This window comes from Jaculus jaculus, chromosome 17, assembly GCF_020740685.1.
Source record: "Jaculus jaculus isolate mJacJac1 chromosome 17, mJacJac1.mat.Y.cur, whole genome shotgun sequence".
Taxonomy (NCBI): Eukaryota; Metazoa; Chordata; class Mammalia; order Rodentia; family Dipodidae; genus Jaculus; species Jaculus jaculus.
The window spans coordinates 69334581-69361439 of NC_059118.1; the positions used below are offsets into that span (position 1 = coordinate 69334581).

The 26859-nt window shown below is 38.0% G+C and overlaps 1 protein-coding gene across 3 annotated transcripts in view; it reads left to right on the plus strand.

The window, feature by feature from the left end:
• Nucleotides 1-26859, plus strand: part of Exoc2 (exocyst complex component 2) — a 171442-nt gene that overhangs the window by 33877 nt on the left and 110706 nt on the right. For all 3 annotated transcript variants that reach the window (XM_045136639.1, XM_004666142.2, XM_045136640.1), the window contains exons 5-7: nucleotides 878-1004; nucleotides 16997-17110; nucleotides 18663-18787. In XM_045136639.1, coding sequence (XP_044992574.1) covers nucleotides 878-1004; nucleotides 16997-17110; nucleotides 18663-18787 — 366 coding nt within the window. The remainder of the gene's footprint in view (nucleotides 1-877; nucleotides 1005-16996; nucleotides 17111-18662; nucleotides 18788-26859) is intronic.

The window sequence follows — 26859 nt, forward strand, 5'->3', positions numbered from 1 at the left end:
TTTGTTTTTGTTTTTTGAGATAGGATTTCACTCTAGTCCAGGCTGACCTGGAATTCACTATGTAATCTCAGGGTGCCCTCAAACTCATGGCGATCCTCCTACCTCTGTCTCCCCAGTGCTGGAATTAAAGGTATGTGCCACCACACCCGGCAAGAAGGGTTTTTTTTGTTTTTTGTTTTTTTTGATTCACACTTAGTTAGAATGTTTTGTGTGTATTCATAGCTATTTTCTTTCAAAAGTTGGCATGAGTTCAGGATATTTTCTTGACTAAACAGATATAAGCTTAATCATTATCACTTGCTTATTAACTTTTTAAATTTTATTACCAGTTTAATTAGTAATATTTAAAATATATAAGTAATTTTAGTATGTGCTTTTTCTGAAACACATATGCATTTTTGGAACATTTTCTCAGTCTTAATCCTCCATTTCTATTGAATAATGTACAATGAGACCATAAACAAGAGGTGTTAGTTTTTCCCTTTTATAGACTCATAGATTTTTTAATTTTCATTTATTTGTTTTTAATATTTTAATATTTTTATTTATTTGAGAGAGGGAAAGAGGGAGTGAGCGAGAGAGAGAAGAATGGGTGAGCTAGGGCTTCCAGCCATTGCAGATAAACTCCAGACGCATGTGCCACCTTGTGCATCTCGCCTATGAGGGTCCTGGGGAATCAAACCCGGGTTCTTTGGCCTTGCAGGCATCCCTCCAGCCCATATTTTTATTAATTCACTAACCATTAAAAGAATCTGAGTTGCAGTGCTCTCAAATATCTTACAAAAGGTCATATTATCTTATGTCATGTCTAAATACAGCAACATGTGCCTATAACCATAGGAATGCCTTATTGCAACTGTGTTCCTCATTTTTATAGGCATTTTGGATCAATCTGCTGTTTGGGTTGATGAAATGAATTATTATGATATGCGTACTGATAGAAATAAAGGAATTCCTCCCTTGTCCCTCCGTCCTGCAAACCCTCTTGGCATTGAAATTGAAAAGTGAGTACCATCTTTCATTTCCTAAGAGCTTCATATACTTGCATTGGATGGGTTAAGACTCAGGAACAGCCTCAGAAGTACTATTGAAAGCAGCTCCCTTGGTTGGAGCCAAGATTAGTTCTGAAGCCATCAGCTTTGCTGCAGTCAATGTTACCATTGGTTCAGATTCTTTCTTTCTCTCTTTCTTCCTCCCTCCCTCCCTACTTCCCTTCTACGGTGGTTTGATTCAGGTGTCCCCCATAAACTTAGGTGTTCTGAATGTTAGGTTCCCAGCTGATGGATATTTGGGAATTAATGCCTCCTGGAGGGAGTGTATTGTTGGGGGCGGGCTTATGGTCTTTATAGCCAGTTTCCCCATGCCAGTGTTTGGCACACCCTCCTGTTGCTGTGTTCCACCTTATGTTGGCCAGGGGGTGATGTCCACCCTCTGCTCATGCCATCGTTTTCCCCTGCCATCGTGAAGCTTCCCCTCGAGCCTGTAAGCCAAATAAACCTCTTTTTCCCAGAAGCTGCTCTTGGTTAGGTGATTTCTAACAGCAATGCGACCCAGACTGCAACACCTTCCATCGTTCCTTTCTTTCTCTCCCCTCCCTTCCCGTTCCCTCCCCTCCTTTCCATCCTTCCTTTCCTTTTTTCCCTTCCCCTCTCCTCCCCTTCCCCTCCCCCCTCCTTACCTCCCTCCTTCCTTCCTTCCTTCCTTTCTTCCCTCTCTCTCTCTCTCTCTTTCTTTCTTTCTTTCTCCAGGTAGGATCTTGCTCTAGCCCACGCTGACCTAGAATTAGTCTCAGGCTGGCCTCAAACTCATAGCCATTTTACCTCGGCCTCTTGGGTGCTGAGATTAAAGGCATGTGCCATGACTCCTGGCTAGGTCAAATCTTTACAGGTGATTAGGCATGTTCAGGGTGGTATGGCTGTAGACAGTTAAGATGTTTAGAAATCTCTTTGTTTTGTTTTTGAGGTAGAATCTCACTCTAGCTCAGGCTGACCTGGAGTTTACTATGTAGTCTCAGGGTAGCCTTGAAGTCACTGCAATCAATCCTCCTACCTCTGCCTCCTGAATACTGGGATTAAAGGTGTGCGCCAACACGTCCCTCTAGAAGTCTTTATTTTTCTTTCTTTTGTCTTTTTTCCTGAGTTTTAATTTTATGAAAAAAGGTCTTCAGTTTTTTTTTAAGGAATTATATATTTGCATGTGCATTCATATGATGTGCTAGGGTCATTGCTGCTGCAAACTAACACCTGTCTGGCTTTATGTGGGTGTGTGGGGAATTGAACCTGGGCCAGTAGGGTTTTGTAAGCAAGCACTTTTAACCGTGAGCCATCTCCCTAGCGCTAAGTCTTCAAATTTGATAACTGCTGCTTTTTGGTTTTAGTGCTTCAAGGTGGGACCCAGGTCCTCACACATAATAGGCAAGTGTTCTATTCTGTGTTACACTTGAGTCCATAATGAATACTTTTAATGATATGAGCATCAACCTCCATTCCTTTTTATCTTTCCATTGGAGATGCAGAGTGGTCAGCTACAAGGAGAGACAGATATCCCCATACATTAGAGAATACTGTGAGGTCTCTCTGGACAGGATGGGTAGTCAGTAATACTTTCAACTTTCATCTTTGTTTGTTTGATTTTGGTCAAAAAAAGAAGAGAGATGTCAAGGAGCCAGATAATGAAAGATGAAAAGTAGAAACCAAGAATGAATAGTTTTGGTTCCAAAAGTACTTTGTTTTGTTTTGTTTTGTTTGCTTTTTGAGGTAGGGTCTCATTCTAGCCCAAGCTGACCTGGAATTCATTTTGTAGTCTCAGGGTGGCCTCAAGCTCACAGAGATCCTCCTACCTCTGCCTTCCAAGGACTGGGATTAAAGGTGTGCGCCACCATGCCTGGCTTCAAAAAGTACTTTTTTAAGAAATCTTTTTTGGGGCTGGAGAGAAGGCTTAGTGATTAAGCTCTTGCCTGTAAAGTGTAAGGACCCTGGTTCAAGGCTTGATTTCCCCAGGACCCATGTAATCCTGATACACAAGGTGGTGTATGCATCTGGAGTTCATTTGCAGTAGCTGGAGGCCCTGGTGTGCCCATTCTCTCTCTGTCTCTCTCTTTGCCTCTTTCTCTGTCTGTCTGTCACTCTCAAATAAATAAATAAAGATAAGCAAAAAAAATTTAAAAAGGTGTGAGCCACCATACCTGATCCTCCCTTTAGACAAAAAACCTTTTTTTTTTCCTCTGTGGTATGGTGATAAAACCAGCTTTTTTTTTTTTTTAATTTTTTTTTAAATTTTTATTTATTTATTTATTTGAGAGTGACAGACACAGAGAGAAGGACAGATAGAGGGAGAGAGAGAGAATGGGCGCGCCAGGGCTTCCAGCCTCTGCAAACGAACTCCAGACGCATGCGCCCCCTTGTGCATCTGGCTAACGTGGGACCTGGGAAACTGAGCCTCGAACCGGGGTCCTTAGGCTTCACAGGCAAGCGTTTAACCACTAAGCCATCTCTCCAGCCCAACCAGCTTTATTTTTGTTGTTCAGTATTGTTTTAGATATTCAAGGTTTTTTTATGCTTCCAAATGAACTTTTGGATTGGTTTTTCTATTTCCGCAAAGAATGCCATTGGAATTTTGATGGGTATTGCATTAAGTATGTAAATTGCTTTTGGTAAGATTGCCATTTTCACAATATTGATTCTTCTGATCCAAGAACAAAGGTTGTTTTTCCATTTCCTAGTGTGTTCTGCAATATCTCACTTGAGTGACTTAAAGTTTGCATTCCTTAGTTAGGCTTATTCCAAGGTACTTAATTCTTTTTTTTTTTTTTCAAAGTAGGGTCTCACTCTAGCTGAGGCTGACCTGAAATTCACCACATGTAATCTCAGGGTGGCCTTGAACTCATGGCAATCCACCTACCTCTGCCTCCCAAGTGCTGGGATTAAAGGCATGCGCCACTATGCCTGGCGTTACTTGATTTTTTTTGATGCAATTGTGAATGGGGTGATTCTCTGATTTCACCCTCTGTGTGTTTGGTGTTAGCATATAGGAAGGCTACTGATTTCTGTTGTGTTCATTTTGTATCCTCCTAAGTGGCTATATGTGTTTTTTATCAGCTCTAACAGTTTACTGGTAGAATCTTTAGGGTCCTTTATATATAGAATCATGTCATCTGCAAATAATGATAACTTGACCTCTTCCTTTCCAATTTGTATCCCTTTTATGTGTATCTCTTGCCTTATTGCTATGGCTAAGACTTCCAGTACTATATTAAATAAAATTTCAGACCGTGGACACCTTTGTCCCTGATTTTGGTGGAAAAACTTCCTGATTTTCCCCATTTAGTAATGTGTTGGCTGTAGGTTTGTCATATATAGCCGTTATTATGTTGAGATATGCACCTTCTATTCCCAGTCTCTGTTGGACTTTTATCATGAAGGAATGGTGGATTTTGTCAAATGCTTTCTCTGTATCTAATAAGATGATCATGTGATTTTTGTCCTTTACTCCATTTATCTAATGTATTATGTTTATTGATTTGCATATGCTGAACCATCCCTGCATTTCTGGGATAAGGAGTACTTGGTCAGGGTGAATGATCTTTCTGTGATATTCTTGTGTTGTGTTAGCCAGTATTTTGTTGAGAACTTTTGCATCTATGTTTATGAGGGAGATTGGTCTATAACTTTCTTTTTTAATTCTGTCTTTGCCTGGTTTTGGTATCAGGGTGATGCTGGCATCATAGAAGGAGTTTGGTAGGATTAATTTGTTTTCTATTTAATAGAAAAGTTTAAGAAGCATTGGTGTTATTTGTTACATGAAGATCTGGTAAAATTCACTAATGAATCCAGCTGGACCTGGACTTTTCTTAGTTGAGAGATTTTTGATAACTGCTTGGATCTCCATACTTGTTATAGATCTATTTAAGTGATTAATCTCATCTTGATTTAATTTAGGTAAGTCATATAAATCAAGGAAATCATCCATTTCTTTCAGATTTTTATACTTAGTGAAGTATATGTTTTTATAGTATGCCCCTATGATTTTTATAAGTTCTCTGGTATCTGTTGTGATGGTGCCTTTATCATCTCTAATTTTATTAATTTGTGTCTCTTCTCTCTTTCTTTTGGTCAGATTTGCTGAGGGTTTATCAATCTTGTTTATCCTTTCAAAGAACCAACTCTGTTTCATTGATTCTTTGGATTTTTTTTGTTTCTATTTCATTGATTTATGCTCTAATCTTTATTATTTCTTCCCATGCACTGATTTTCAGTTTGCCTTGTTCTTCTTTTTCCAAGGCTTTAAGGTGAAGCATTAGGTTGTCTACTTGCGGCCTTTCTAATTTCTTTTTTTTTTTTTTTAGGGCTTTTTATTTTATTTTTAATCATTTATCTGAGATGAAAATAGGTAAGAAGAGACCAGGAGAGAGAGAGAATAGTGTGCCAAGCCATCCATCCAGCCACTACAAACTAACTATAGACCTGTGCGCACTTAAGGGTATAAATTTCCCTCTTACGACTGCCTTCATTGTGTTCCACAGGTTTTGGTATGTTGTGTTCTCATTATCATTTGACTCTATGAATTTTTTGATTTCCTTCTTGTTTTCTTCATTGACCCATTCATCATTCAGTAGTGTATTATTTAGGTTCCCTGACTTTGTGTATCCTCTATAGCTTTTCTTGCTACTAATTTGTAGTTTGATTCCATTGTGGTCAGATAGAATGCAAGGAATTCTTTCAGTTTTCCTGTATTTGTTAAGATTTGCCTTGTGTCCTAATATATGGCCTATTTTAGAGAATGTTCCATGTGCTGCTGAAAAGAATGTGTGTTTTGCAGCATTTGGATGAAATGTCCTGTATATATCTTTTGGTCCATTTGTTCTATGACCTCATTTAATCCAGATGCCTCTCTATTTTTTTTTCGGGATGACCTGTCAATTGATGAGAGTGGGGTGTTGAAGTCACCCACTAGCACTGTTTGGTGTTGTCTGTGACCTTAGCTCTAATAATGTTCGTTCAATGAAGTTGGGAACTCCCATGTTAGCTGTATGTATGTTTAGGATGGTAATGTCCTCCTGTTGGAGTGTGCCTTTAATCAATATAAAGTGACCGTCCTTATCTTTTCTAACTAATATTGGACTGAATCTACCTTGTCAGATATTAGTATAGCATCCCCTGCTTATTTTCTAGGTACATTTGCTTGAAACACTGTTTTCCAACCTTTCACCCTAAGGCAGTATGCATCCTTTGTAGAAAGGTGGGTTTCTTGGTGGTAACAAATTGAAGGATCCTGCGTTTTTAACTCAGTCTGAAAACATGTCTTTTGGTTGGGGCATTGAGGCCGTAGATATTTAGAGATATTATTGAAAGATGTGTATTTATTTTTGCCATTTTTTTTGTAGTTCTTCTTGTTTTACCTTTGCTCTCTTGTATTAACTAGTATTTGAGTATGGTTTGTTTTTTTCCAGGTTCCCTATATGTGTGATTTTCTTTCTCTTCAGCACGGAGGATTCTTTCAAGTATTTTCTGTAGATCTGGTTTTGTCTTCAAATATTCCTTTAGCCTGCTTTTGTTGTGGAATGTCTTTATTTCTCCATCTATTTGACTGGATACCTTTGCAGGATAAAGCAACCTTGGTTGACAGTTGTTATCTTTCAGAACTTGGAATACATCACTCCAAGCCCTTCGGGCTTTTAAAGTTTATGTTGAGTAATCTGCTGTGATCCTGATGGGCCTGTCTTTATATATAACTTGTAACTTTCCTTTCTAACTGCTTTCAGTATATTTTGTTTGATTTGTATGTTTCGTAGTTAAATTGTAATATGGGGAGGAGAGGTTCTTTCCAGCTTTTGTCTGTTTGGTATTCTAAAGGATTCCTATTTCTGCATTGGCATCTCTTTCCCAATGAGGGGGAAGTTTTCTTCTGTGATTTTGTTGAAAATGCCTACTATGCCTTTGGAGTGAAATTCTTCTCCTTCTACTATACCCTGAATTCTTATGTTTGATCTTTTCATAGTGTCCCGAATATCTTGAACTTCCCACTCATTCTTTCTTATTAATTTTACTTTCTCTTTGTTGGACTATATTTGTTCTGCTACCTGGTCTTCTAGTTTAGATACTGTGTGCTGTCCTATATCCATTCTACTGGTGAAATTTTTTATTGAGTTTTTTATTTCATTGACTGTGTTCTTCATTGCTAGGAATTCTGACTGTTTTTTCTTTATTATTTCTATTTCCTTATTTATGTCTTGTATTGACCTCTTTATTTCATTAAGTTGGTTTCCTGTGTCACCTTTGATTTCCTCTTTCATTCCTTTGATTTCCTCTTTGACTTCTTTGAGCATATTTATAATCATTCTTTTGAAATTTTTCTCAGACATTTCCTCTAACTCATTCTCACTGGAGGTCATTTCTGATGCATTAATACTTTTTGGTGTTTCTTGTGTTACAATGTATGTATTTTTGCATCTTGGTTTAATTTAATGCTTGGATTTTCTAGTTATCTGCAGGATTATTAGGTGTATCAATTAGTCTGATGTTATATATCTTCAGGGTAGGAGCTTAATGTGCTAGGTATGGCTCTGAAGACTCTCAGAGTATCTACAAAAGTGACCCTAGATGTTGGGTTTGCCTGCTATGAGAGTATTCAAGTAGGCTGAGTGGAACAAAATATAGGCAGATTCTAAAATTTTACCAAATAATGTACATATTCTATGAGAAATAGTACAGAGTATTTATGCAAGAGTATGCATTATGACAACTAGATCCTCTAACAAAGTCTCAATCCCTTAGGGTGTGTGTTGCCCCACACCCTTAATCTTGTCAACTAAGAAGGTAATATTTCTGGTTTGGTGATTGTTGCAAGTCAGCTTGTAACCAAGTGAAACCCTTCCCTGTGAACAGCAGAAGAGGAAACAAAGCCACTATAAATCTGGAAGAAACAAATAACAAGCCCAAAATATAGCTTGTTTAAGAATGGCAAATCTGACCATCTATCACATTTAACATATTATCCTGATATGGAAGGTGCAGTTATCACTTCCAATTCAAGCCTATGTACCAGGCTTATTTGGTGGGTACTGACCCAGTGTAATCTCAGTTACTTTTTGGAATGATTTTGGTCTCAGTTATGCTGTGATCCTACTTAGGTCCCTCTTTGGTACCCTGTGGGTTCAAGTGTTCTGGCTGGGTAGCTGGATTGCTGCTCTGATTGTGGGTGCTGGGTGCGGTGATCTCCCCCAGGTCTCTGGTGTTTGCTGGCACTTGCGCTTGCTATGAGGGAGGGGTCTGTAGATGATGGCTCTAGTTCTCCCAGTGGTCCAGGTGATCCTTTATCTTGTGATCTGGTCCTCCATTGGTCGCTGAGGTCCTCCCTTCATGCTTCTTGAGTGTGTGAGGAGCTCCAGTGTAAGTGGAAAATCCCTTTACCTGGTTTTTCCTGTGGCTCAAGCCACGCGCTACAGCTGTGGCCACGTGGACCTGCTGCTGCCACTGCTGCAGCTGTTTCTGCCTGCCTATGTGGGTTCTGGATGCTTTGGATCTCTCCTACTTCTCTTCTACAGTTGGTAAATTTTATACCCCTCACTTTTAGTAGAAGAATATATTTTGCTGGAGTATTCTTTGGCTTTTTCTCCCCTAGGCTGTTTTGGCATGGTTTCTATGCCACCATCTTAAGCAGAAGTCCAAAACCCTTAATATCTTTTTAGATAAAAGCTACTGTCTCTAGAGAATGGTGATATATTCAGATTAGAATCCTTAATTTTTTACCTTATTTCTGTTTTCACTAATACCATTTGGTAGTTTCTTTAATTAAAAGGTTGAAAGGCTTTATTTTAAAAAAAAATCAAAATACAAAAAAATGGGCTTTAGTATTTGCTAGTTGAAAAAGTATTACTTAATATGGTTTAAAGAACTAGCTGGGCATGGTGGCTCGTGCTTATAATCCCAGCAGCACCAGGGGAGACTGAGACCGGTGGATCATCATGAGTTTAAGGCCACCCTGGGCTACATAGTGACTCAGGACATCCTGTGCTATGGAGTGAAATCCATTCTCTTAAAAAAAAAAAAAAAGAGAGAGAGTTTCAAGAACTGTGTTTACTTTGGAATAACCACCTGTGCCCTAGTAAATGATGAGACTGAGGAGGGGGAGACAGTCTGGAAGATGAACCTCCAGCTGGTAATGGCCACATGAATGCTGGAAATTCTCTACAGCTGACTAGCCTGTGTGCAGTGTAGTAGTGAGGAGTCCTGTGACACTGCGCCTGGTTCCTTTGAATATGAAAAGGCAAGTGAGAGTAACTCAATATAGTTTCCATGTTGCTTTAGTGTGAGTCAGGTTTTAATATATATTTTATTGGTGGGCACAGCATGCAGGCCGTTGTCTTGTAGCCCACAAGTTTTAACAACTGGCATTTATTGGTGCCTTTGGTTGTTAAAATCCTTCATGTGCCTAAATTTTTAACTGATGTTTTTGCACACATGGTGCCATGATACTTATAAAAATGTTACTAATTGCCCCGAAAAAGTAACTTCATTTTGAATTGAGACTAGGATTTACTTGTAAAAGGTCAGTATTTCTGATCTACTATGCTGATTGTCACAAATATGTATATTCTTGCATGGTTTCAATTGTAATGAATACAAACTTTAAAAGAAGGTCAAAATAGGTTTATATTAAATGAAAGCCTTCACTAGGTTTTGCTTCTTACTTCTTGAAATAATACTTATTTTCCTAAGGAAAGTATTTATCAGTAATGTCTTAGTGATCGTGCTTGTATGGTAGTATGACTTGAGGGTGGAGAGGTGGAGCTTTCCTCCTGTTTTTAATGACCTCTGTTGTTACCAGGAATGCCCACCTAGACTACTCAGGTGACACAGCACTAATATCTTTTATTTCCATGAACATTATGGTTAATCTGCATCTGATTTTCCAAGGTTAAATTGCTAAGAGAAAGAAAACGTGTCCAGTTTATCTCCTACATCTAGAACACTTTGTTAAAATATAAAAAAGACAAGTTAATAAAGTTATTCTTAGGATGGGTAGAGAAGAGAAAGTCTTGAACTCATCTTCTAGAATTTTACAAAAGTAGATTTGTGTGCTGTAATATAGTACCTAAATCCAGAAACTATCAGATTTAAAGAAAAAAATATCAAAACAATCTTGTATTTAATATAACAGTGTAAACCACTGTTTTAAAATTGTTGAAAATTTAAAGGTGGAAAAGATGAGGATAGCACATATACTCAGAGAACTACAGAAGTACATTGTACATAACTTCCTCCTATCCTCCATATTCCGAATCAAGGAAACATGTTTTCTTCAGTGCCAATACTGCAGCAAGGCCTTTCTGTCTATGGATAGCTAGGGTGTTCTTGAGCAGAGGTTGTCATTACACACATAGCATGTTTTCCATTATGAATGTTAGGAACATTCCTGTAAGCTTAATGTTTATCTACTCAATCAAATGCCTAGGGGTGAACCTTTTTAGAAGGTTGAAGTGTGAGTTTATGCTGCCATCTAATGGAAAATATTTTTAGGGGTGGAAAGAATTGTGAGCAACTTGAAATTGTTTTGATTTCTTGATGAAAAGATCTTGTGAGATTTCATAGTGAAGTATACATGTCTCTCAGTCTTTTCTTCCATGCTAGTAGGGTGAAGGTGCAGACTGATCCTAACTGCCCACGTCTGAGTTTGCTGGCAATAAGTTGTTGAACTCTCCCTTCATTTGGAAGGCTGTAGTCTAACATCTGGTTACTCTGAATAGGCATTAACGTTGTAACTGGCTGAGCAGACCTACTGCTCCTTCCTTTTGATTACTATGAAGATCACAGGTCTTTTCCTTGCTCTAATTCCCCCTCCCATTCCTCTCTTGCATTTTCATCTTAATAGATTTGTAGCTGTGTTTTTGTTATCTAAGTTTGGGTTTTTATTTGACCAAAGCCTAGAGGTAAACCATGACTAGTAATATGTAACCTCTCTAAGGATATTTATTATTTATAAAATGGCAATATTTGGCTGGGCATGGTGGTGCTTGCCTTTAATCCCAGCACTTGGAAGTCATAGGTAGGAGGATCACTGTGAGTTTTAGGCCACCCTGAGACTACATAGTGAATTCCAGGCCAACCTGGAACAGAATGAAACCCTACCTTTAAAAAAAAAGGAATATTTAATTCACCTGTTACATGATAGTAGAATGTAATGATACTTATAAAAAGTCTGTAAAACATTTTTTAAAAACTGGGTATAAATTTAAAAAGTAATAGCTAATAACATTTTAAGCATTTATTATATTCTAGATACTGCTAAGCTTTCCACAATCATTGCCAACTTTAATCCCTCAAAGCATTACCAAGAGGAAGCTGTTAGGCTCATATTATCTTCAAAGGTAAATGAAGCTTCCCAGTCTATGTGTAGATGGCATATGTGTTGATGGAGAGAACTTGGGCCTTGAGTGAAAACTTGTGCTCTCGTCACTGCCGCTCTGGCACAAACCAGCTACACTTTGCAGTCCTTGTTCCCTGTTGATCTATCTCACATTTATTAATATACATGTAAAAGATCAGTATATTTTAGTTTATCTGTAGGTATAGTGTGTTAAATTAAGATGATTTTACCTGTAGTTAATGGAAAATGAAAATTCATCTATCTTAATGTTGACAACAAGGACAGTTCTTTTCTCATAATCCTATAAAATCCAGAGATGGCACACTCCAGAGTCTCATTTATGTCACTGAGGCTTGAGGAACCTGGATTTGCTATTCTGCCTTTGTGTAAAACATTTCGTTTATAATTACAAAGTAGCTTTAACAAATCTCAGTGGGAATCTCTGACATAATTATATCCAGAGGCAGAGAGACATGGCATTTTTTCTGTTCCCTCCTTGAAGTGTGCCTGTCTTTCCCAGGAACATTCTAATCGATCTTTCCTCAGACATTACTCATCAAAACATGGTCACTGAGTAAAGGGCAAGGGGACAGTGACACATACTTGGATTGCATTTGTTGGTGATGCCAGTGCAGGTATGAGTGTGAATATGGAGAGTGGTGTAGAGTGATCATCTACCACTATTCTACAGTGTCTGCTGACAGTGGTCTGCACTTCCATGTAAGGTTAATGGCCTGGGCCTGATTGTGTTCTCTGGACAACAGTGACTTGGCTTTATTAGAATTTTGCCCGCCTGAAATAATTTCTTTTTCTTGTAAATATAATTCCAGGTTTATGTCAGGGCACTTTCTTCCATTTTAAATAGTTCAGATTGGTGAAAGAATTATAACATCTTCTATAGCAAATCACAGACTTTCAGATAGTTATTGGGTATTTGGACCAGACAACTGGCACTTTTCAAATTCTGCCTATGGAGACCACGTACACACTTTAAAAAGATTCAGATTATGGGTCTTTTAACTTTTGAAGCCAGTAAGGAAAGGTTTGACATTGACTTAGTTTCAGTTCCTGAAGTCATACCTGCCCTTGTAAAATATCACTGGTCTTCTCTCCTGTTATCCCAAATTTAGCAATGCTGTCTAATGACACTTCATAGGAAAGAAAGTCTGACTCTGTAGTAGGACACAGACTAAAACTCTGTCTTAACTCAGGGCCTCACATAGAACATGTTGGGCTCTGAATAAAAGTAGTAGTCCACTAAGCAGGTTTGTAGAAGTCCTTGGAAATTATTTCTTTTTCTGTGGGAAAAATGAGGTTTATTTTGGTTTACAGGCTTGAGGGGGAAGCTCCATGATAGCAGGGGAAATGATGGCATGAGCAGAGGAACCATGCCAAAGCAGCCTAGTGGGGAGAAAGCCAAAAAAAAAAAAAATGATCCCAACAAAATACACACTTTTACAAAAATGTGTGGTGTATAGGAAATTGTAAAGGCAACTTTTTCTTTTCTTTATGGAGGGCTGGGAGGACGTTCAGCAGTATTTTTGATAAAAAAATGTTTTCTTCTGGTCTTTAATGAGGCAAGGAAAAGCCCTATTTTATTAATTGACCTACAAAGGTAGTACACCATTGCCCCAAATCATACAAAAGATGTGCCACCATCGTATTTCTTTCATGAGTGAATACACAGTATAGAAATAAACTTTAAGAATGAGCTACAAATAATATATTTAGAACTTTTAAAACATTTCCTTCAGGATTATTATCATTATTATTTATTTACTTACTTATTTTTTGAGTTTTTGAGGTAGGGTCTCACTCTAGCTCAGGCTGACCTGAGATTTACTATGTAGTCTCAGGGTGGCCTTGAACTCACGGTGATCCTCTTACATCTGCCTCCTGAGTGCTGGGATAAAAGATGTGCGCCTCCACACCTGGCTTCCTTCAGGATTTTTTATGGAAGCTTCTGTACAAACTAGTTTGTATTGCCTCTTTCAGTTACTCACATTAATAAGATTTACTGCATCAGGAATTTTCTTAGACACTACTTGTCACAGCTTTCTTTCTTTTTTTTTTTTATTTTCTACTGAAGGATTTTTTTTGTTTTTATTTTTGTTTATTTATTTGATGGCAGCAGACAGAGAGAGAGGCAGATAAAGAGAAATAGAATGGTCGTTCCAGGGCCTTCAGCCACTGCAAATGAACTCCAGATGCGTGTGCCCCCTTGTGCATCTGGCTAACGTCAGTCCTGAGGAAACCAGCCTTGAACCAGGGTCCCTAGGCTTCACAGGCAAGCGCTTAACTGCTAAGCCATCTCCCCAGCCCCTGAAGGATGTTTTCATTTGTCTTTTATGTCAGTGAGCTGAATAAAGATGACTAGAGCTGTTGGAAACTGGTTGATACTTCTGCTCCTTGTCCTTTATGAGAGGGCATGCAGGAGTGGCGAAAGTGTGTGAAGGTTCCTGGGAAGAGCCTTGCTAGCCTAAGAGGGTTGGGTTGGAGATGAGTGCCTTTTAGCCTGGTAAGAGTGGCTCCTCTGGGCCTCTGTGATAGATGCCTCTAGGAAGGGTTCTTGACTTAAACCTCCCCGAAGAATAAAAAAGTTATGCCTAGGAGACTAGCCTGTGATCTTGCTAGGCTGTAGGAGGAAGAGATTTGCAGTAAAATAATAGGATGACCCAAGGCTAAGGAATGGCAGTAAGCAAGTATGTCTGAGAACTGTGGATGGAGGCTCCCTCAAGAGCCACCTTCAGGGAACCCGTGAAAATAAATGTTTAGGTATCAATACCTAGGGCATCTGTGGCAGTACCAGTGAAGGCTCAGAATGTCTCATTATTACTGTTCCTTTCATACTACCCCTAATTCTGTAACTGGAATTTTAGGGAGAAAACCCCTGGCTCTTAAGTCCCAACAGACTAGCTTTGGGCACCTATCCCAAAATGCCAATTAAAGAGATAAATAAGGTGAAATGCACAGAGAGGAGGTTTGGTCAACGTCACTGCATTGGGAAGGACAGGTAAAGAGGCCTAGTGACCTCATATCCTTCTGGTTACTGACATGAGCTTTCGGTTAAAAAGAGAAAGAACTGGATAAGGGGCCCTTAGTGTATGGTGAAGGATCCCTCCTAACCATCTGGTGATCACTGTCTCAGCTCAGGTTCTGAAAGGTTAACAGTCTTGTCTTGTTGTGTGGGTCAGTCTGGTTCATACAAGATGATTACTTTTGTTCTACCGTGCAGCCTCACCATCATAGAAAACTGTTCTTGGGTGGTGTGGTTTGTCCAAGGGGACTACAGGTTTAGGACAATGACCCTTTGTGCTGTCAGTGACCTTGTGGCTCCAATTGTAAAGTTTGTGCTTTTTAGCAAAAGCAGTGTCATGTGTCTGCTACAGCCTACAGTGTTAGACAATGACTAAAAGAGAAAAGGTAGAAAACCTGTCACCTCCTTCCTCATGCCCACAACAATCAACTATTCCTTTTTTTGGTTTTTCAAGATAGAGTCTCACTCTAACCCAGACTGGCCTGGAATTCAGGCTGGCCTTGAACTCATGGCAATCCTTCTATCGCTGCCTCTCAAGTGTTAGGATTAAAGGCATGCATCACCACACCCGGCTCAACCCATCAACTATTGATCATGGCTGGGAAAAGTATTACCTTGGGGAAATTATGGAGTATTGATCATAGATGAGGATGCTTAATGTGTGGATGGAAGCTGTGTTTATAATAATGTTACATCAAGACTTCATAGGATATTTAGAGAGTGAATATAAACATTGGGGTTCCCCACATTTTCTTTTATCATACTGGGATTCCTCCCACAATCAAATGTAAAGATATTTACTATAAAGTAATGTGCTTGTTGACAACTTATGATTTGGATCAGGAACACATTGTAGGTAGAGGAGATAAAAATCCAGAAGAAAAATGTAGAACAAATAAGTTTTGTGGTAGAGAGTAAAATCTGTTTGAAGTTGCTAAAGCTTCTGGGTTGAGGGTTAGGGTAGCAGAAGAGAGTCCCAAGAGTTAAACAGATTCAGTTCAGAGAGATCCTCGATTATGAAGCTCAGAACTTGGACTTGATTCTACAAACAAAGAGGTGAGGCCAGCAGTCCAGGGTGTAAGGTTGTGTGTGTAGGAGCAGGATTCAGTCATGATTAGTGTTGTGCTTTATCTTTGAAATATTCACCCTAGGTAGTGAGGACCAGTGACAGACCAAAGTAATCATCCTACTTGATAAATCAGTGAATTTAATTGGGATTCCTTAATAGGAGCACATGATTGGCTAAACCACTAAAGAAAAGTTTAATTCCACCCAGCAACCATCAATATCTTATGTATCCCCAAGAAAGAGTGAAGATTTATGAACCCCTCCCTATTCAATGAACTAATGATACTAAGCCCAATCTGATGCTGGTAATCATAGTTGCTGAAAGACAGCCTTCCACACAGTAGTCTTGCTCTCAGACATTCCTGGTATCTCTAAATGAAGCATGCCTGTAATAGGTACCTAGTGTTTGAACGAATATGTAATAGGATGCAGAAGTTATCTTAAACATGTAGACAGTATAAAGGAGCTGCAGATAACATAAACTGTTATTAATTTTTAAAAAAAGATTACCCTAGATACAGACAGATAAAGATGAGTACTGTATAATTAAATGTAATTTGATTCATATTCTTATGTTTTCTTGGAAGGTTAGAAATTTTTTTTGTTAATTTTTTTTGTTTATTTGAGGGAGACAGAAAGGCGGGGGGGGGAGAGAGAGAGAATGGGTGCACCAGGGCTTCCAGCCACTGCAAACGAACTCCCGACATGTGCGCCCCCTCGTGCATCTGGCTAATGTGGGTCCTGAGGAATCGAACCTCGAACCGGGGTCCTTAGGCTTCACAGGCAAGCACTTTAACTGCTAAGCCATCTCTCCAGCCCAGGGTTAGAATATTTTAAAATAACTTTACCTCTTTAACTTGAGGAAATGTACTTAATATTTTGAAGTTACACTGTTGGCAAATTTTGATTTTAATGTTTTCAGTGGAGAAAAATTTAATATGCATATTGATTGCATAAAACCATTAATAACATATTTTAATTTATTTATTTGAAAGAGACAGAAAGAAAGAGGCAGATACATGTATAGAGAGAGAACAGGTGCACCAGGGCTTCTAGCCACATCAGTCAAACTCCAGACACATGTATCACCTTGTGCATCTGGCTTTACATGGGTCCTGTGGAATTGAAAGTGGGTCCATTGGCTTTGAATGCAAGAGCCTTAACTACTGAGCCCTCTCTCCAGCCCCATTTTATTTTTTACTTTATTGTTTTACTTTTATTTTTATTTATTTATTTGAAAGAGAGAGAAAAAGGAGCAATATTATATTTTAAAGCCTCTTAAACCTTATATTCTCTTATTGATGTAATACCTATATTTCAACTGATTTTCATTTTATATATACAGACTTTACATGGTAGGAAATCAGCCACAACATAAGAAGCATGTTTCATATGTATATACAGATATGTTTATAGTTAATTATGTATAATTCTAATGGTTCATATTCATATTTGTTATACTAGTGATATTGATCATATTTTGCAGCACTAACAGTTGTAATATATTTTAAATCTTTTTCTTTTTAGAAGTAAATTTCCTCAGAAGGACTTAGAAATGCTGTTCCATGGCATGAGTGCTGATTTTACAAGTGAGAATTTTTCAGCTTCTTGGTATCTCATAGAAAACCATTCTAATACCAGGTTAGTGGACTTCAGACAGTGAACTATGAAGGGTTGCTTTCAGTTGCTATCAGTGGGATTGTATAGTAACTTAGAATTATGTCTGGCCTTGAGTATGACAACATAGTACTAATTCTGTGAGTATCTTGACTTTAGTGAGTCTATAACTGTCTCAGAGTGTCTATTTCCTTATTTGTAAAGAGATGCTTAGAAGACCTTTATTCTTTACCACCATTTTATGTTTTTATATGTTTCATTATTTGTACAACTCATTAAAATTTTGCAGGGTCTTATTTGGTTTATGTAAACTGATATGTATGACTGTGATAGCTTTTCCTACTCTACTCATACAAAAATGTTAAAGTCCTTGGTATGAAATACAGAATACACTATCTTCCCTGACCATAGAACAAAAAAGATGAGTTGGGTTAGCATTATGTGAAGACTTGGTTTAAAATTAACCAAAAAGGAGACAATTATATGTCCAAGTTAAAGAATTCCTTTTCTTCCCTTACTAATTACATTTTATACTCTCCCTGTAAGAACAGATTCTAGCTTTTTTGCTATATTAATTTAAATATTAAGATTTATAAAAAATTGGATAAATAAATGGCTTGTTACTTAAGATTCATATTCTTGGTAAGTCAGCTAATTAAATTTTATATTAATATATTTTTTTCTTTCACTTATGGGATGAACAACATTAGTAGAAAACATAAGGGAAAGTTGATTGATATTTTAATGCGTAAATGAATTTGACTGATATTAAATAAAATGTCCAAGATTGTAGAAGATGGTTTTAATTTTGCATTTCAGATATACTTTTTCTATTGTTACTTGGAATTAATCTGTTTTTTTGTATAGAGATGAATTGCAAGATTTATAGCCAGATGTTTAGCTCAGATAGAAATAAAATTTGTGAAATATCCATGCCTACCTTTACTTCCCTTAGCTTGAGATACAGAAATAAAATATTATGGTCTCATTTATTACTTTATTAAACAATTTAATTTAGCATACAAAACAATGGTTTCATTATGCTGCCTTTACGCATGTATGTTGTATACTTTGTTTCTTGTTCATTGTTTAAATTATAAGTTGACCATAATTTTGGTATAATTTTATAGTTAAGAATAGAGGATTATGTATTAATGTGGCAAAATTCATATTATGCTTAGTGTTCCAAAACATATAAATGAGTGGAAGAGTCCTGCTTTGATATACATCCCCTTAACTAGACCACCTGGGTTTTCTTATCAGTAGAAGTTGCTCAAAACCCTCTATCTGGCCACTCGTATATGTTATATGTTATAAAAATATGTTCATGTACATTTACTTCTTATACATAGACATATTTGGAATTACCATTTGAGAACTATAATAAAAATCTTTAATTGGTGTAATTTAAGCACCATAATAAAAGATTTCGATCTAGATAAGAATTTGAGTTTTTGTTTTTGTATGATAACATATTAGTACATAAGCTTTATCATATGGATTTTCATTGCTAGTATTTTGTATTTAATTAATTATCTTTTTAGGAATCCCAACAAGTTTCTTTAATTCATTTCAGCTTTGAACAGCTCAAAATGGCAGTCACCAACCTTAAAAGGCAGGCCAATAAGAAAAGTGAGGGCAGTCTGGCCTATGTGAAGGGTGGCCTTAGTACCTTCTTTGAAGCACAAGATGCCCTTTCAGGTAAGGTGATCCTGAGAGCCATCTGCTTGGGACTTCCACTATGGAAACCTAACACTACTCCAGGCGTGTTTATGGGGTGTGACATTTGGTCTGTATTTATAAAAGTAGAGATTTAGAATGAACCATAAATATTTGTTGCCGATTAGGCTGGAATCTCTTTGAAGGCCTAGTACTTTAAATATTTGTCTGTGAGGTTTTGTTGATCCATCTTATATATGTAACAGGAGACTCCTGAGGCTCTCTATGATGCCCAATCTTAACGGCTGATAAAAAAATTAAATCCCAAATCAGAGAGTTTTAGCATTCTTAAAATCCTTTTACTGCCTTACATCTTACCTATGTAGCTAATTCTATAAATGTTAGTTACCAATGTGTGTTTGGTTTGGAAAGGACTGATGATAATGCAGCATGTTCTTTAGCTATTACCCCTGCAGGCCCTCAAAACACACACACACACACACACACACGCACACACACACACACACACACACACACACACACACACACACACGAGTTGACTGCTTATTCTCTGATATCATCAATACAAATGAGGGAAATTGTGTTCAGTAAAAATGTCATAGCTTGGTCTGGGAAGATGTTTGAGTGGATAAGAGCTTGCCACACCAGCATGAGGGCCTAAGACTGCCACAGTTTGTTTCTGCAGCACCCACTTATAAAAGATTACATTGTAGAACTCTTTTCATGTCCCTTGTTTATTCCTACATTTTTCCTTTCTGTTTGCTGTCTCCCTCCTGCCTTCATTCCTTCCTCCTTCCATGCTTCCTTCCCTTCCTTCTTTCCTTCCCTCTTTTCCTTCCTTCTTTCCTATAGTGACTCTTTCTTTCTTTCTTTCTTTCTTTCTTTCTTTCTTTCTTTCTTTCTTCTTTCTTCTTTCTTTCTTTCTTTCTTTCTTTCTTTCTTTCTTTCTTTCTTTCTTTCTTTCTTTCTTGGCATGTTCGCTGTTAGTATGTAAGATAATACTGATTTCATTTTGTTGATGTTATATCCTGTTACTGGGATGAAAGTATTAAAGCATTTTCTGATGGAATCTTGGTTTTCTTTTAAGTATCAATGTCTTCTGTAGCTAGGGATGATGTAACTTCTGTTCTTTGTATCCTTTTCACATCTTCCTCTTGTCTTAGTGCTCTTATTTTTTATTTTATTTTATTTTTTAGCACTTTTAGCACTTTATTGAATGATTGGAAAAAGTGTGCTTTTTCTTGTTCCTTAAACATCTTTTAAACTGGAATTATCCACTCCAGTTTCTTACTCCTGTCTTTTTTTGCAATTGGAAAAACAAGGTCACCTGTTTTATAGGTGTTATAGTCAGCTTTATGTTGCTGGGATGTAACTCCAAACCAGACACAGTTCATGGGAGAAATGGGATTTATTTCAGGCTTATTGATCCAGGAGATATTCCATAATGGTAGAAAAAGCTGCCCCCCTTTTACACAGATGGAGTCAGTGAGAAAAACCACCATCAGCATCACATGCAAGCATTAAACTTTAGGGAACTCCAGCAGAACTCACTATGCATATTTTAGGCTGAAATTCAGATACCCCTAGTGGCATGGCCCTTCTCCCTCACCCCCAGCAGGAGGCTGCCTGCTAGGGGCAGAAGCTGCAATTTCAATTTTAATAACACCTGAGTCTACTGGGGGACATTCAAACTACCACAGTAAGAGAACCAACATTCTAAATTGTAATTGTTACCATCATGCCATGGTGTCATTTATCTTATGATTAATGGATACTAGCTGAGGTTTAGTTTCAAAATTGTGGCGTGAGTTTGCATGGTGTTGTGCCTTATCTGTACGTCATGGGGGTGTGGCTCTCCCCCTAGTGGATAGTGGGCGTTACATATCAGCAGTAGAACCCACACATTTTATAAGTTTCTGCTGGGCTGCTGAGACTTTTAAGAACACAGTTCAGAGTCTGGCAAGATGGCTCAGCAATAAAAGGCACTTGCTTGCAAAGTCTGTTGGCCTGGATTCAATTCCCCTGCACCCATGTAAAGCCAGAGTGGCACATGTTTCTATAGTGCACTTGCAGTGGCAGGATGCCTGCCCTAGAGCACCCATACTCATTCTCTCCTTCTGTGCTTGCAAATAAATAAAAATATTCAAAAGCCAACAACAAAAATATGTCTATCTGTGCTTTGCTTATTTTGTTTTTAGAAAGTATAGAATTTATTCAGAAATCAAGTTTCATTTTTTTAAGCAATGAATGATAATTTTCAAATCTTAAAATTCATGTTACAGGCCTTTTCATGAATCATTTGTTTGTACATATGTGTTTTACATTGTTTCTTATGTGATGTCTTTTTTGTGTTTTTAAATTTTGTAATGTTAATTTTGTTTGTAGATCAAGTAGATTTTAGTTTAAATGTGCTTTATATGAGGATGTGCACATTTATGTGTGTGCAGATGCATGTGCATGCAGTTGGGTGTGGAGGGCAGAGAACAACCTCAGGTGTCATTCCTCAGGTGCTGTTCAATTTTTCTTAAGAAAGGTTTTCTTATTGATCATGAACTTACCAAGAAATCTAGACTAGGTGGCCAGTCAAGCTTAGGGATCTACCTGTCTCCACCTCACAGACACTAGAATTACCATACCTTGTATTCTGCCATGCCACCTTTTAAACTCTTGTTTCTGGGTATGGAGCTCAGGCCCCATTTTTGTAACTTTATCAACTGATCTATATCCATGGACCTAAAATTTGTTTTTAATGTTAATTTCTGACATTACTACCAACAGGATCTTTTTCTTAGTGTATGTTAATTTTCTTTAAAAGTTTCAAAGATAAAACACAAGGCAGGGCCTGTGGATGTAGCTAAAAAATAGGGCTTGGTTTTAGTCTGTAACACCACCACCATCATCAAAAAAGAAAAGGGAAGGGGAAGAAATAAAAAAAAGGGGGGGTATGTTTGTTCCCTTGGTATGACTTGTTATCATGCTTGATGAATTACATTACTTAAATCAATACTATTTTGTAATAAACATGACAGATCTCCCTCTTTAATTTTGATAGTCAGCTTGTGTTTATTCTTTTTAGCTTTAGATGGCTGTCCTCATAGTTATGGTTTATCCCTGGAAAAAGGTTTATAGCATTGTCAACCAGGGGGAGAGTTGTGTGGAGTAGTGTATAGGAAAGTTCCATGTGTGAAGCTTTTAGTTCTTGTTCCCAGGAAAACCAGGGCTCAGGGACAGGTTTGACTTTCCTTGTAACAGCATGTGACACATGCACAGAGGACTTTCAGCCAAGGAAGCTGTCAGAATCTTAGTGTCCGTGTTCATTCAGACCTATAGGCAATCTCAGTTTCCAGGCCTTTGACAGGTCAAATTGACATCAAGTAACCCAAACTTTAGCCATAAATTACATTAGGTTATATAGTGTAATCTAAGGCTCCCATGTGAAAGAGAACACTTTTATTAGGCAGAGCACTCCAAGAGCTTAGAGCAGGAGTCCAGGGATAAAGGGCAGACCTTTCTTTTTGGTCAGTTGTTTCTGTTTTTTATTTTATTTATTTACATTTTTTAAAAGACACTTTTATTGACAACATCCATCAATAAAAACATATACCATGATGACAATTTCCTCCCACCATCCTCCTTTTCCCCCTCCCAGAGTCCCCTCCGTTGAATCATTTTTTTCTTTCTTTTAAAAAATATTTTTAATTTTTATTTATTTATTTGAGAGAGAGAGGTGAGGGGCAGATAGATAGATAGACAGACAGAGAAAGAGGGAGAGAATGGACATGCCAGGGCTTCTAGCAACTGCAAACGAACTCCAGATGCATGCTCCACCTTGGGCATCTGGTTTACGTGGGTCCTGGGACTCAAACCTGGGGCCTTTGACTTTGCAGGCAAGCTCCTTAACCACTGAACCATCTCTCCAGCCCTCAACAGCAGTTTCTATTGAGTACACTGGGGTGGAGTTCATGAGGTGCAGACCCCAGCGAAGCTCAGTTCAGTAAGTTCTGTTCCACAGGGGCAATCTCACTAAAGGCTGCCAGTCTAGATTTTATGAGATGTTAAACGTTGGTGAGCTTGACTCTTCTCCCTGATATGCCCTGGATCTCATTATTCTGGTTTCCCAGTAAGCATAGGGCTCTAATACAGGGGTCTTCTGGGCTATGAGTGGGATACTTGTTTTAAAAAAAAAATTATTTTTTGAGGTAGGGTCTCACTCTAGCTCAGGCTGACCTGGAATTCACTATGTAGTCTCAGGGTGGCCTCGATTTCATGGTGATCCTCTTAACCTCGGGCAGACCTTTTTGGGAGGAAGGAAGAATCATTTTTTTCACTGTACAATAAAATAACATTATTTTACCCTCCCTTTAGCAACCATTTGCTTATTATTTTATCCAGTGTATGAACTCCCCTCCCACCCCCACTACCCAGTGCTAGCTAGGGATTTAACCCAGAGCCTTGTATGTGCTGGGCAAATAGCTAATATTGAATTGTATACTAGCCCTATCAATAATGTCCTTTGTAAACTTTGAGCAGTTTTGTTTTCACTATTTGTCTTATAAACAATGTATGGAATTTTGTTTTTTAGATACTATCCTGAGAGCCTTGGGGTGTGTGTGTGTGCGTGTGTGTATGTGTTCATGTATGAGTGCGCACACATACAGAGGATAACTTCTGGTGTTGATCTTCATCTTCCACTTGAGGAAAGGTCTCTCATGTTCACATCTGTATTTACCAGGCTAGCTGGCCCGTGAGATTCCCTAGTCTCCAATTTCCTGCTCACCATAGGTGCATTAGAATTACAAATGCCCTACACAGCATCCTGCTTTTCTGTGGGTTCTGGAGCATCAAAACTCAGGTAATCATGCTTGGGTAGCAAGTGCTTTATACCACTGAGTCATCTCCCCAGGCCAAGCCCTGCCTCCTAATAGAAGAATTTAAACCATTTACATTTATCATAACTGAAATTTTAACTTTTATAATTTATTTATTTATTTATTTGAGAGAGAGAGAGAGAGAATAGGTGCACCAGGGCCTCTAACCACTGCAAATAAACTCCAGACACATGTGCCACCTTATGCATCTGGCTTTATGTGGGTATTGGGGAATTGAACCCCAGCCCTTAAGTTTTACAGACAAGTGCCTTAACCTCTGAGCAATCTCTCCAGCCCCTGCAATTTCAATTTTGATCTGGTTGTTTTATTCTATTATTGTCTTTTGCTGTCATGTTTTTTTTCTTATACATTACACTGTTTTCAGATTTGGGAGAAGTGATTTTAAATTCTACTGTAGATTGAGTTTTGACTGTTGTTATATTCCATAGTAGGTCAGTACAACTTTATTTTGTAAGTATTTTCTCTGATTTTAATTGAGTTTGAAGTTATATTTTTCCTTGTCCATTTTAGTGCATTTCAGATTTATTTTATTTTTTTTTAATTTTTATTTATTTATTTATTTGAGTGGCAGATAGAGATTGGATGGGCATGCCTGGGCCTCCAGCCACTGTAAACGAACATCAGACGCATGCTCCCCCTTGTGCATCTGGCTAACGTGGGTCCTGGGAAATTGAGCCTCGAACCGGGGTCCTTAGGCTTCACAGGCAAGCACTTAACTGCTAAGCCATCTCTCCAACCCTTTTATCTTTTACACTTAATTTTATTAAGAACTTTACTGTATACTCACTTATATTTGTTTTTATGTATGTGTGTGTGTTTGTGCAGAGTATATGTATGATGTGCATAATGGGTAATTGTGTGCACATGTGTGTGCCCCATATGAGTGTGTATGGAGGCACTGAAGAATGCTGGGCGTCCTTATTGTTCATTTACATGTTTCTTTGAGGTGATGTCCTCTCCCTCAATTCAGAATTGTTGTCTATCAGCAAGTCCCATGACTTCCATTTCTGCCCATGTTGGCTAGGTGGACTATGGTACAGAAATGTGTGGCCATGCACTTCTTTTATATGAGTCCTAAGGAGTTAAACTTAGTGGTCTGTGGCCAGGGAAGTCCTCATGCTTAAACAGCAAGCACTTTTAACTGCTGAGTCATCTCCCAGGCCCTAAGTTAATTTTTAATGTTTATTAGTCCCTTTACATTTTTTCCTGTTGGAATTTTTTATTTTTAAAAATTTTTTTTTGTTCATTTTTTTTTAATTAATTTATTTATTTATTTGAGAGTGACAGACACAGAGAGAAAGACAGATAGAGGGAGGGAGAGAAAGAATGGGCGCGCCAGGGCTTCCAGCCTCTGCAAACGAACTCCAGACGCGTGCGCCCCCTTGTGCATCTGGCTAACGTGGGACCTGGGGAACCGAGCCTCGAACCGGGGTCCTTAGGCTTCACAGGCGAGCGCTTAACCGCTAAGCCATCTCTCCAGCCCGGAATTTTTTATTTTGAGCATAGGAACATATCTTTTATTTCTTTTTTAAATTGGCCTATACAGTTACATTTGCACGCTGCATAGTATTGACTCTCCTTGACACCCTCTCCTTTCCCATCTCTCTGTCCCCTGATCACTGATTCACACTCTTCTACCCTAAGTGATCTATTGTTCTCCCCATTTACTCCCTTAAAGCTTTTCCCCACCCCTCATGGGCTTTTTTCCTAGCCTATTGGCCTTTATATATTCATATTCCCATATAACTGCACATATAGAAAAATAAGATGCTAGAATCAACATATGAGAGAGAGAGAATGTGGTATTTGTTTTCAGAGCCTGGGCTACCTCACTCAGCATAATATCTTCCAGTCCCATCTATTTTCTTGAAAGTTGAATAATTTCATTTATCTTTATAGCTGAATAAAATTCCATTGTATACATGTGCTATATTTTCCTTATCCATTCATCTGTTGATGGAAATTCTAGGCTGATTTTATTTCCTTCTTCTGAATGAGCATCACTGAAGCAGGGATGTTTGAGGGTTTTTTGAGTGGATATAGCTTTTTAATTTCATGAGTACCTATTTGGTGATTATTGGCTTTATTACCGGAATTACTCTAGTCTTATTCAGAATGTCTTTACCTATGCCTATATCTTTTCTAATTGAAAATTTGTTCATTTTTTATTGACAAGTTTTAAACATACATTTGTATCATCTGTATCTATCAATCATCTATCTCATACTATTGTGTTGAGATTAATCTATAACTTTATATCTAGTAGAATTTATTTATTAATTAGTTAATGTGCACTCAGTGGGCATGTTGGTGCACACCTTTGATCCCAGCACTAGGGAGACAGAGGTAGGATTGCTGTTAGTTCCAGGCTATCCTGGATCTACAGAGTGATTTCTAGGTCAGCTTGGGCTACAAGAGTGAAACTCTACTTCAGAAAAACTAAAAAGAAAGAATTAAGTAAACTTATCTATAGTGATACCATTCTAATCATGCCCAATTTCCTCTGAAAATAAGTACACCCATATATGTGTTTAGAACTGCCGTGTTCTCTCAGTATGAAATGACCTTCTTTATCTCTTCTGACTAGGTTTGGCTTTAAGTCCCCCCCCCCTTTCCAGATATTAAAACAGTGACACCTGCTTGTTTCCTAGTTCAACTTGCTTAGAAAGTTTTTCCATCATTTTTACCTTAAGGTGGCACCTGCCATTTTTATTTGGTGCTTTTACTGGTGGTAACATATAGATGGATGCTGTTTTTAAATCCAGTCTGCTAGTGTGTGCCTTTTGATTGGGGAATTGAGACTAGTAGTGTTGAGAGTTACTATTGAAATGTGTGTATTAATTAATCTTTTTCTAGTTCATTTTTACATAATATTCTAGTATGTTTTATTCTTTCCTGTGTCCTCATAAATATGTTTGCTATGTTCATTCTGAAGGGTTGCATCAGTTATCTTTTTAGAGCTCAGTTAGTAATCTGAAATTCTTTTTTAAAAATTTTTATTTGTAAGGAGAGAGAGAAAGAGAGAGAGAGAGGGAGGGAGGAAGAGAGGGAGGGAGGGAAAAATGGGTACGCCAGGAATTCTTGGCACTGCAAACTAATTCTAGATGCATATGCCACTTTGTGCATCTGGCTTTACATGGGTACTGGGGAATTAAACCTGCCCCATTAGGGTTTACAAGCATGTACCTTCAACTGCTGAGCTAT